Raw genomic sequence first — 12,600 nt, forward strand, 5'->3', positions numbered from 1 at the left:
GAATTTGAAGACAGATGGGTAGCGTAGTGCAACCCACCTCCTGACACTCCAAACGTTTAAGGCTATAAATACAGGAATCAAAAGTAAATTTGAAGTTTACACTTCTATTACTCTAGACTTTTTAGAATCATAACTACAAAATTATTATTTTTATAATGACAAGAAAGACTTACAGAGGAAAAGAACTGATTTGAGAACAAAAATCTCTTGATAGGACAGAAATTAAGTGTCAAGGAAAATACATAGAAGAAAACTTAAAAAATATTTCGGTTTATTGCATATATCATTTCTATAAAATAATACTAAGCCCATGAGACACTGTCTCTGGTGCAACTTCCATTTAGAGAATAAGATATATATGGGATTTATTTAGAGAAACCTAATTTTCATGTTAAAATAAGTTAGATTTTTTTTAAACTAGCTAATTCCAAAACTAGTTGATCAAGAATAATATATTATTCCTGTAAAGCCAAACTATAATTACTGGAAGAAATTTGAATCAGACTGAAAACTCCAAATTACTACTATGATTAAATACTTCTCTACTGTTTGATATCTTGCCATTTAAAAAAATTCAGCAGAAAGCAGCAATTGTGTAGAACAGTAACTTTTAGCTATATTATCCTTATTTTACTATGTAGTGTTATTTAAATCCCCCCTTAAAAAGAACAGGAATTCATCCTTAAAAAGGGACACTATTTGCTGAGTGCTGGTGGCTCATGCCTATAATCCTAGCTACTCAGAAGGCTGAGATCGGATGATTGCGGTTCAAAGCCAGCCTGGGCAGGAAAGTCTATGACACTCTTATCTCCAATAAGCCACCAGAAAACCAAAGTGTTGCTGTGGCTTGAAGTGACAGAGCGCTATTTTTGAGCAAAAAGAGATCAAAGATAGCACTCAGGCCCCAAGTTAGTCCCACAACCAACAAAAATTAAAAATAAAAATAAAATAAAGGAAGAGACTACTTAATGACATCAACGATGCTGGAGCTGTGGTGCACACCTGATATCCCACGTGGCAGGCTGATGTGGGAGAATCTCAAGAATGAGATCCTATCTCCAAAACGCCAAGAGCTAGGGATATAGCTCAGTGGGAAAGCCCTTGTTCAGAATGAGCAAACGCTGGAGTTTGATTTCTTCCAAGTTCACTTCACTTCTTGAGGAATGGCAACACAACATTAAGAATTTTTTCTTCCATAAAACTATTAAAGTCCTAATTTGAATACTTTGCACAAGTGTGTATGTGTGTGTCAAACCACACCAAAATTTGAGTTCCTCAGTATAAAAATCATAAATCTTGATGCATTAAACAGTTAAATATATACATATATATACACACACTAAGTAATACCAAGAATTAAAAAGAAAAGGGTTAGTAGGGGATGGGGGGAGGCTGGGAAGGGATGTGAAGGGTAAACAAAGGAGGAGGCTACAATGCTTGATAGGAAATGTACTCACTATCTTGCCCTTGTAATTGTAACCCCTCTGTACAGTATGTTCACAATAAAAAATAAATAAATAAATAAATATTGAAAGGACATAAAAAAGTGTTAGTTAATATATTAATACCCCAAACTTTTGTTTTTAAAGCTATTAATTGGTGTTGCCTATTTTTTTTTTTTAGTTTTAGGTGCTTTGTATTAGAAAACTACATGTTTATGTCCCAACCAAGATGAAATTCCAAATCACCTTATCAATTTAGCAAATTCATTAACAGAGTTTTTCAAATAACGGCAAGAAATGTAAAAGTGAACATTATATCTGCATTCTGAGGACTGAAAAGGTCACCATACAAACCAAGCCTACTCATAAACTTTCTTATTTACATAGCTCCTCCAACCTCTTCTCTGTGAACATCATTAATATCACCCTACCTGTTTGGATCGGGGTCTACCAGGAGAGAATTTCCTTTTTGTAATAGCTGGTTTACCCATGCCGATTTTTGGAGCCACTGAGATGTAAGTTGTTGGCATGATATTTCCAGCAGGAGAGCTGAGCGTCGAAGGGTAACCCTGCAGCCTGTCATGTGAAGGCAAGTCTGAAGAATGTGTTGGGGAGGAAGCAGTGTTTGTCTTGCTCATCTCCACTGATGAAAATGATGACTCAATCTCAGAAGGTAAGTTTATAGATCCGTCCCCTTGGCACAAGCCATCTTTCATGCAACTCTCGATAGAAGGAGTCATTTCACAGTCCATACACCCGGTGGGAAATTTGGAATTTTCTTTCTGTTCCATTTCTGCTTGAACTCTGTCAATAAGCAACTGATCACTAGAACATAAAGAAATACTCTCCTGACTTGGGGACACTAAGGCTTCTGGTGGAACAAGGACAGATTCAATTGATGTGGGAGAGCTTGGTGCTTCTTTGGCTGTCACCACTGTAGGTTCCTTTAACAAATGCTGATCATCTTGCTGCACAGTGACCTCCTGTGTAAGGTCCTCCATATTTTCTGTCACTTCCATTTTGTCTCCATTCTGATCTTCATCACAAACTGTCATCACTTTAGAAGGCATTTCCATGTTTTCACCACCAATCTCAGGGGAAACATCATTTTCCAAATCAGGATTCATTTTGCTGAGAGATGATTCTACAATTCAAATACTTTATGTTAATATATATATATATATACAAATTTCAAAAAAATAGATATATATGATTAAACTATGATTTATATGGAGAAGGGCAGGAATTATGCTGGTAAAAACTAAAAGCACAAAAGGTTTAGTGAATTAGAATCAATCACAGATCTTCTGAAAACATGACTTTATTAGTAAGTAAAATCAAGAAACAGATCTGGCAGTACTAAACTGATTAAACAAAAAGAAACCTTTACACAGGAACAACTACATGCAGTGTCAATTTGTTTCAAGAAAAAAATCAGTTGGGCCCAGGCCCAGAGTTCAAGCAATATGACCAAATTAAAAAAAATCATTTGGGCAAGGAAATGGAAATAGGCTCTCTTGGAGGGTAGTTACTAATGGGAGGAACTTAGGCTAACTAACAAGGAAGATGAAAAAGGATTGCTATGGTAGACAGGGATTGTTTGCAGTTATGAAAATAAAACAATGAAATCCACTGAAACTGTTTTGTGAAGGAGGGATAAGGTTGATTGGGATATACTGTGCATATGCAATGAAATCCCACCTAACTAATGTACGCTAATAACAAAAAAGAATCATCACTTAATTAAAAGATTTTGTTTCCTGTAATATACATGCAGCAAATGCAAAAAGATATTTAGAGTAACATATTTGAAAAACAAATTTAATGAACAATTATCTAGTAAGTTAATCAGATTAAGAAAGTTTGAACATACTGCTTACCAGTAATGAGAAGACCGTCTGTGCCAAGACTTTCTGATGGACGACATGGTCGCTGCTGCTGCTGCTCAGTGTGGACTTCAGCTGCTACAAATAACACATTATGGGATCTCTAGCAAAGTCAAAATTGCTCTAACTTTTCTCTCAAAACAGTAACTTGCAAGTATTATCTTATTATCAGATGCTAATTTCCAATATAAACATGAAACACAGTTTACTATGTATGCATAACAAAAAAGAACTTGAGGATCTGTAGATGTACTATGGTAAGATCTGTATAACTTATTATTTCCCTTCACTTTATTCTCTCTCTCTCTCTCTCTCTCTCTCTCTCTCTCTCTCTCTCTCTCTCTCTCTCTCTCTCTCTCTCTCTCTCTCTCTCTCTCTCTCTCTCTCTCTCCCTCTCCCTCTCTCTCTCCCTCTCCCTCCCTCTCTCTCTCTGTTAAGGGACTTGGAAGTCTGGGCCTGCGTGCTGTCCCTAAGCTCTTCAGCTCAAGACAAGGACTCTACCAGTTGAGTCACAGCACCACTTCTGGTTTTCTGGTGGTTAATGGGAGATAAGAGTCTTGCAGATGTTCCTGCCTGGGCTGGCTTTGAACCACAATCCTCAGATCTCATCCTCCTAACTAGCTAGGATTATAGGTACGAGCCACCAGTGCCTGGCTCTCTCTAATCTTTTGTAAGTATTATATTTAACGAGTTGTTAAGATTATATATGTATAACCTATATAAAACAATGTATAACCATATAATTTAACATATAACTTCACATATAATACCAAAACTTGCCTCAAAGTCCATAAGCATCTCCCCTTCCCTCTCATCCCCAATGCCAAATCTGGCTAATTCCAGATCTTCAAGTTCAATAGCATCCATTTTAATACTATAAACTCTTAATTGAATACTGAAATAACTCTCAATAGAATCACCAAGGTGACCTAATAGCATACATATTTTATATCTATCTCAGCATGAAATGCCTCACAACCAGCAACAGTTCTAGTTAGCAAGTGCAAGAATGACAGAAGGAGGCTGGGAAGGTGGCTCAGAGGTAAAGTGCTTGCCTTGCATGCCAGAGGCCCTGGGTTCAATTCCTCAGCACCACATAAGCAAAAAGCAAAAAAAAAAAAAAAAAAAAAAAAAGAATGACAGAAGGAAAAAAAAAAGTCACTTGATCCCTACACAAAATACATGTGTAATTAAAGTTAGATTACAGCCGAACTACAAACAGATAGATGCTTTCGCCAATTAATTTATACCAAAAAGCAACTCCCTAATATTCCCAAGTATATAGACTTTGATTCATTTGTACTTAGGGAGGTCAAGCTTTAGCATATACTCATATACTTGTACACTGCACATACATGTTTTCTTCAAAGCCCGGAGTAAATCCACTAGCACAAAGATCCTTACCATCTGGAACAATTCCAGGAATGGACTCCTTAGCATTGATGTCTTTATCAATTGTTGGCTCCAAAAATGCCATTTGTTCTTCAGGTCTGTCAACTTCCATTTCAGTGTTAGAATCTTAAAGAAAATTATTCATTCTTTAGCTCACAGTGAATTTTGTTGTTTGTATTAATTATGTCAAAAATTAATTATGGATCTGTTCTTTCAAGTAAGGGAAAATTACCACCAGAAAAATGCTACAAGTTTTTCCTCAGATATTCTTTGTTTTGAACCAAATACATATTTGTATTTTTTAATAAGGAAACTGTAATACATTAAAAGGTAATTGGCAATGTGTCAATTGACAATATACACTTTCAGCCTGGGATATTGATCCTGGATTGTATCATTCATTCATTCATTCATTCATTCATTCATTCATTCATTCGTGTGTGTGGGTATACACATGCAGATTGTCTTGTTTTAAAAGGGCATTTCACTATTGCATACTAACAGAATGGCATGGAATCCTGAAAAATGAAAGGTTAATTACCATGGAAGGGGGACAAGGGACGGAGGTGGGGGGCAGATTGTGGCTTGGATTCACAACCTCATCCTTGCTAGGCTCTGGCTCTCTACCACTTGAGCCAAACCTCCAGCCCTGCCTTTCGCTGGTTATTTTAACTTTTCTGCCTGAGCTGGCTTAAACTGAAATCCTCAAGATCTCAGGCTCCTGAGTAGCTGGAATTACAGGTTATGAGGCACTGGTACCAGATAAAAATACAACTTCTATAAAGGCATCCAATCATATTGAGGAAATAACAATCTCATGAGTAGATCTATTTTCTTTATCAATAAGTATTTGCTTTATTGTCTTAGGAATCTTGTTATAACAACAGGATACCAATAAAAATATTCTTTGCTTGAACAAAAGTTGAGGCTCCAGAGGTGACAATTAACATTTAAGAAGAATGTAATAAAACCAAAATTTGTTCTATCAAGACAACCCAGATTCTGAAAAACAAACAGGATGGCATGTCAAGAGCCACCAAACTGTGACCTTCCAGGGCACTGCTGAAGAAAACACTAGACCTACCAATTCAAGTACAAGTGTCTGAAATAAGCTAAATTTTAGCCATCAGATTAGGCCTGACCAAGATAAGAAAAACCCTTAAAGCCTGAGAAATGTGGTAGATTTGAGGGAGAATTCAAATAGTGTCATTCCTTAGAAAGGCAAAGTTGAAGCTCAACAAAATAAATACCAGGGAATGAGCACTTGGAAGAGCACAGGGAGGGGGGTGGCGGGGGAGGGGGGTGGCGGGAGAGGAGGGAGGTGCGGACAAAGAAGAAAGAAGTTGAGAAACTGAAGGCAACATGGTGCACACTTGTAATTCCAACCTCAGACGACTACAGCAGGAGTGATGAGGCCTTCTTGAGCCACAGAACAAGACACTAAAACAAACAAACAGGGCATGGTGTTGTGGCTCAAGTGGCAGAACACCAGCCTTGAGCAAAAAAGCTCAGGGATAGAACCTGGGCCATGAGATCAAAACCCCAGATTAGCACACACACGAAGAAGAAAGAAGGAAGAAGGAAGAAGAAGAAGAAGCAGCAGCAGCTTAAAGAATAAAGTGGGATTTGACATACTGAATTCCCTCAATGGATTAAAATAATACAGCAACAACAGTCTGGTACAATGATCTTTTGGTTGTTGTTTGGATGAACATATACATTTACCTGCATTGAGCTCGGCCATCTCTACTTCATCACCAGGCAGTAAGGCATCCACCTCAGCTCCTAAGTGTTTACAATACAAGCAGATATACTCTTCTTTGAGTTGAGAATCCAGTTCATGATCTGTTTGTTTGTCACATTCTAAGTGAACCCATCTGCAGTGATAAGTACATTTAAATAAAAACTTCTAATTTAAGGTCAGGGTGGTAGGTATCTAGAGAAAGGGAGGGCACTGCTAAAACCTGGCTATGGTTATGAGCAGGGTTAGGGAGGAAAGAGGAACTGGTTCCAGAGGCTGGCAACTAACCAATGCTTTCAAAAAGGAGCTGGTATTTGTGAGTGTCATAAAAATATGACTTCCATATCTTTTACTTCTGACTGCTCATTTCTAGATTAATCTTCTCTATCTTTTGCCCATTCACTTCCTTATGCCTTTCAGACTCATAAGAACAAAATGTAATTCCATTTTTAACAGTACTCAGTAGGAAAGGGGTTGATAGAATGATAAACATACGTGCTTAACATAGAGTGCTTAAACATACATGATAGAGCAAATGACCACATGGCCCAACCAAAAAAACAAATAACAACACAACTAAATGGGATAACTTTCTTCTTACCTCCTGCACATATTACAATGGAGCAAGTCTTTCTGCAATTCTGGATGGCAGCACTTTCCACACAAAGGACATAAGTTATCCTGCTGTTGGTAACAAGTGTCACAGACCAAGCAATTGTGGTGCCACTGAGAACTAGATCGTGTGCCACACTCTACACATATTCTGCAATTCTAGACACCGGGGAAAAACAGAAACAAAAGCAGTCTGTAATGCTTTTAATTGTGGTGCTTATTTAGACCTTTGAAATCAATGAAACATTTATAGATTATATATCAGGTTTCAATTTTCATGTCAATTTACTGTATATGATTTTGCAAATGCACTTGTCTTGAATAATGTCTACCTTCACAAAGTTTGAACTAAAACCTCCAGGAAATTTTAAACAGGGGTTGAGGATGTCCAGGAGAACATAAATGTGGAAGAAATGAAAAACACAGCAACATAAACTTAAAACTTAAAACGTATTCTAAAATCATAGTACCAGATTTGTGGAATAAGGATACTGAACACATTAATTATAGAAATAAGAATAATTCAATTGCTTCACCATAGCTTAGAAACCAAAACCAAGAATTCTCCTAACAAAGTAGCATGACCCACTACAGGTAATTTGGTGCTTGAAAATGAAAACAACTACACCAAAACTCAACAATAAGCGGAGCTCTGGTGGCTCACGCCTGTATTCCTAGCTACTCAGGAGGCTGAGATCTGAGGATCATGCTTCAAAGCCAGCTTGAACAGGAAAGTCCTTGAGACTCTTATGTGTAATTAACCACCAGAAGACAGGAAATGGAGCTGTGGCTTAAAGCAGTAGAGTGTGAACCTTCAGCAAAAAAAATCTCAGGGACAGGACTGAAAAATAAAATAGAGGCATAACACTAAGAATAAAATTGTAGTTGCAAACTACAATTAAAAAATTCAACAAAGAAGCATAATATAAAATTAGCATGCACAACAATAAAATTCACATCACACAAAAACCAATTAAAAGATATAATGAGAAAAATCTCATTTATCATAACAAAATAGTTAAAAATAAGCTTCAATATTCAGAATCTATATAGAGAAAATTATAAAACACTCTCAAAAGACATAAATCTACATCTAGCTGAATGTAAATTCTCTATCCATTGTATTGGTTAATAAGTTCCATCTCAAGATGGCAGCGCTTCCTAAACCAATGAGTAAGTTCAAAGTGATCCAATTCTTTTTCAATGAGGTTTTCTGCTGTTTTGTGGCACTGAAGTATGAACTCAGGGCCTTGTGCTTGCTATCATTTGGGCCAGGATCCCAGCTATATTTACTTTATTTTTCAGATAGGATCTCCTGGTTTTGCCAGGCTTGACCTGCTTACTCCTTGGGTACCCCTGCCGACCCTCCAATCAATATCCTTCCATCACAATCTCTCATAACCAGGTGCCAACAGCTCACACCTGCAAAGCTTGGTACATGTGGCTCGTGAGTGAGACGCTGGGTAACTAACAGCTCCTCCTAGCTACTCAGGAGGCTGAGATTTGAGGGTTGTAGTTCAAAACCAGCTCAGGCAGGAAAGTCTGTGAGACGCTTCTCTCCAACTAACCTTCCCCCCCCCACACACACACAAAAAGCCAGAAGTGGAGCAGTGGCTCAAGGGGTAGACAGCCCTAAGTGAAAAAACCGAGGGACACTGTCCAGGCCATTAGTTCAAGACCAAGAGGAGGGAAGGGAGGAAGGGAGGGGAGGGAGGGAGGGAGGGAGGGGAGCAAAGGAGGGAGGGGAGGGTGAGCAGCTGGAATTAGAAGTGTGAGCCATTGAGCCTGTCAAGCTAATGAGATTTTAAATAGTATTACATAGAGCTGGGAAGGTGGCTCAGTAGTAGAGTGCTTGCCTTGCATGCATGAGGTCCTGGATTCAATTCCTCAGCACCACATAAGCAGAAAAAGCAGGAAGTGGCACTGTGGCTCAAGTAGTAGAGCATTGGCCTTGAGCAGAAGAGTTGAGGGCCAGTACCCAGGCCCAGAGTTCAGGCCCCACAATCCCCCCACACACACAAAGTATTACATAAACTGACCCTAATGTTCACATAGGAAAACAACTACATGAAACCAGCAGAATGGCTAGGAAACAGAAAAGGTCTAGATGGGGATTCACATTACCAAATGCTACATACACCCTGTATATTTAAGATAGCATGATACTAGTGCATGAACGGATGGACAATCAGGATAAAACTTTATTTCCAGAAATAATTCCAGAACTCTAGTATAGAACTACAAGCCAAGGGGCAAAGATGGTCTTTTAAAATAAACAGCCCTTTAAAAAGTGAGGACTAAAAATGTGGCTTTGTGGTAGAGTGCTTGCCTAACATGCATGAAGTTTTGGGTTCAATTCCTTAGTACCACATACACAGGAAAGGCCGAAAGTGACACTGTGGATCAAGTGGTAGAGTGCTAGTCTTGAGCTTCAAAAGAAGCTCAGGGACAGTGCCCAGGCTCTGAGTTCAAGCACCACGACCAACAAAAAACAAAACAAAACAAACAAAAAAACCAGAACAAGATCTCCATGAATTGTTAAGAAGTAATTTCCAGATTTTTTTAGTGTAACAAAGGGGGAAAAAGGGAAGTTAAATGTAGGATAAACTGCAAACAAGTTGGCCTGTTAAAAATAGGGTTAAGCAGAACAGGATAAAAGAGATTTTTTAAAAAGGTGGGGGGAGTGACAACTGTCTAAGCAGAAGATTTCATTCAAATTCAATTGATTCATTCAACTTTGGAAAGAATTTTAACATCCTATATATTTAATAAATTGTAAGTAGTAATAAAAAAGGGAAATAAACCCTTACTAAGAGCAAACTGAAGTAGGTTTGTGTATATATAAAGTGTGTGTGTGTGTGTGTGTGTGTGTGTGTGCAGGCATATACAGTGTTTCCCAGCCTCATTGGCTGAAGGAGCAAGAAAGCAAACACTCTCAAGGGCAAGGAGCATCCCTAGCACTCATTCCCCACTAAAATCCTGTATTAAAAACTAAACGAATTCCAGGGCTGGGAAGAAGGGCTAAAATAAGCTTAAAACACTTTGTTAGAAGCCAGGTGCTAGTAGCTCATGCCTGCAATCCTAGCTAACTAAGGAGGCTGAGATCTGAGGATCCTGGTTTGAAGCCAGCCCAGCTAATAAATTCCATAAGACTCTTATCTCCAATAAACTACTCAGAAAAAGTCAGAAGTGGCTCAAGTGGTAGAGAGCCAGCCTTGAGCTAAAGAAGCTCAGGGACAGAGCCCAGGCCCTGAGTTCAAACTCCAGAATAGCACACAAACGCGTGTGCACACACAAAATTGCCTTGTTATAGCAAAAAAGGATTAAAGTGTTCAAACAAACAGTGAGGGCATGACAAAGGGCATAGGAAATAGGTTGAAGGACCAATCAATGGCACACAGAACAATTTGAGCACAAAAGTAACCAATTATTACAAAAGTAACAAATTATTAAAAATTGGAATTCATGAATTAATTTCCATAATAAACAAGTGTGTGTGTGTGTGTGTGTGTGTGTGTGTGTGAATATGAGCACACGTGCAGGTCCTTGGTTTTGAAATTGGGGCCTGGGTAGTGTCCATGAACTTTTGTACTCAAGGCTAGTGCTCTACCACTTGAGCCACAGTTTTACTTCTGGTTTTTTTCAGTGATTTACTGGAAGTAAGGTTCCCATGGAATTTCCTGCACAGGCTGGCTTGAACTGTGATGCTCAGATCTCAGCCTTCTGAGTAGTGATGATAATGGGCATGAGCGCCCTGCTCATAAGTCATTTTAATTTGTGACAGTTGAGGGAGGACTCATCCTGCAAACAACTCAGAAGATGAACTTTCCCATGAAGAACTCCAAGATGGTTGTTGATTTGTTGCTCATTTTGTGCCAAGCACTATGCTGAGCAATTTACAGACAGACCCCATCTCTGAGGTAAGAGTTTTCCACACTACACACTTAGGAAAGCCAAATAATTTGCCCAAGATCATTAATAACTGAAAAAAAAAAAAAACCTAAGGTTTGTAAAGCCCAAGGACTAAGTACTCCATTATATATAATGCCTCCATAGAACAGAATTTAAAAATTAAGCAACCAAAAGTATTCTAAGCATTGTCATCCTGGAAGAGAATACCAGACTACCATAGTCAGCACGTAGACAAGAAAGGAGACTAAAGGAGGTTGAAGAACAAGCCTGAGAAAGACTTCCAGAATTCTGTAAAAAAATTTCCAATGTGACCGAACAAAAAACATAAGGAATTAAAAGCAGGCACCAACAACAAAAAGTTGCACAGTTGTAAAGATAATGTAAAGAAACTAAATGTTTGGGCAACACCAAAGAAAGAAAATTGTTAAGAACAACACAACAAACGCTTCTACAGCCCTTTTAATGGCCCAGACCAGAGACTGGCAGTCACCAACTCGGTCCAGGAAAAGTCTATTAGCTCAGAAACTCTATCAGATTGATGCTGGCTACAAATTCAACCAATTAAGAACATAAACACCCCACAGCTTCCAGGCACCAAAAGGATGGCTTCAAGTAAAAAATTTTAAAGAAGTAATACTTTCTTCTATGATACTAAGTAAGCTGAGAAAAAATCTAAAACAAAAGTTCTTAGAGTAAAAAATTCTTGTGATAAGACTAATGGGAACAGTAATTTATAGGGCTTCAGAAAATTGGCAATCTTTGTTCCGAGGTTAACCAAAAGACTCTAAAAATAATTTTTAAAGCTTAAAAACAATCAGAAGTGAAGTTCAGATTAACAGAGAGGAATTGTGCTTACTTTTAGCTTAGTTCCTTAAATTTTTAATGCACTTTTTTTTTTTGGGGGGGTCCGGTCATTGGGCCTGAGCTCTGGGCCTGGGCGCTGTCCCTCAGCTCTTCAGCTCAAGGCTAGTGCTCTACCACTTGAGCCATAGCGCCACTTCTGGCTTTTTTCTTTTTGCTTATGTGGTGCTGGGGAGTCAAACCCAGGGCCTCAGGCATGCAAGGCAAGCGCTCTACCACTGAGCCACCTTCCTAGCCCCCGCACTTTTTTATTTAATGTTATCTGGGGTGATCTCAAACCCATGATCTTCTTGTTGTAATTTCTGAGTGCTAGGATTGATTACAGGAGTGTGTCATTATACTCACTGGGAATATATTTTTTTTCTAATGAAAATATGACAAGGCCTATGATCTAGCTTAAGTCAAAAAGGTTAATTCCATCAAGTCAAAAGTAAAAGAGGAAAACGTATTTCCAATGAAGACTGGAGAAAGAAAAGTAGTATATTTTGTCTTTTTGTGTATGACAGTGCTCAGGGCAGCCTTGAACCCTTGATTAGCTATTTCACTTAAGGATTGTGCTCTACCACTTAAGCCACAGCTTGACTTAGGGCTTTTTGCTGGCTAACTTGAAATAAGAATCTCATGGACGGGGCTGGGAAGGTGGCTCAGTGGTAGAGTACTTGCCTTGCATGCATGAGGCCCTGGGTTCGATTCCTCAGCACCACATAAGCAAAAAGAAAAAAAAAAGCCGGAAGTGGTGCTGTGGCTCAAAGTA

The 12,600-nt window shown here is 38.5% G+C and overlaps 1 protein-coding gene across 11 annotated transcripts in view; it reads right to left on the reverse strand.

Annotated features, from left to right (window-relative positions):
- Positions 1 to 12,600, reverse strand: part of Kmt2c (lysine methyltransferase 2C) — a 237,609-nt gene that overhangs the window by 103,549 nt on the left and 121,460 nt on the right. For 9 of the 11 annotated variants that reach the window (XM_069997141.1, XM_069997133.1, XM_069997140.1 and 6 more), the window contains exons 10-14: positions 7,063 to 7,232; positions 6,446 to 6,597; positions 4,733 to 4,846; positions 3,323 to 3,406; positions 1,874 to 2,586 (exon numbers count right to left, since the gene is read on the reverse strand). In XM_069997141.1, the coding sequence (XP_069853242.1) occupies positions 1,874 to 2,586; positions 3,323 to 3,406; positions 4,733 to 4,846; positions 6,446 to 6,597; positions 7,063 to 7,232 (1,233 nt within the window). The remainder of the gene's footprint in view (positions 1 to 1,873; positions 2,587 to 3,322; positions 3,407 to 4,732; positions 4,847 to 6,445; positions 6,598 to 7,062; positions 7,233 to 12,600) is intronic. The other 2 variants (XM_069997142.1, XM_069997135.1) reach the window with 1 other exon arrangement.

This window comes from Dipodomys merriami, unplaced genomic scaffold, assembly GCF_024711535.1.
Source record: "Dipodomys merriami isolate MVZ:Mamm:240054 unplaced genomic scaffold, mDipMer1.0.p SCAF_5, whole genome shotgun sequence".
NCBI lineage: Eukaryota > Metazoa > Chordata > Mammalia > Rodentia > Heteromyidae > Dipodomys > Dipodomys merriami.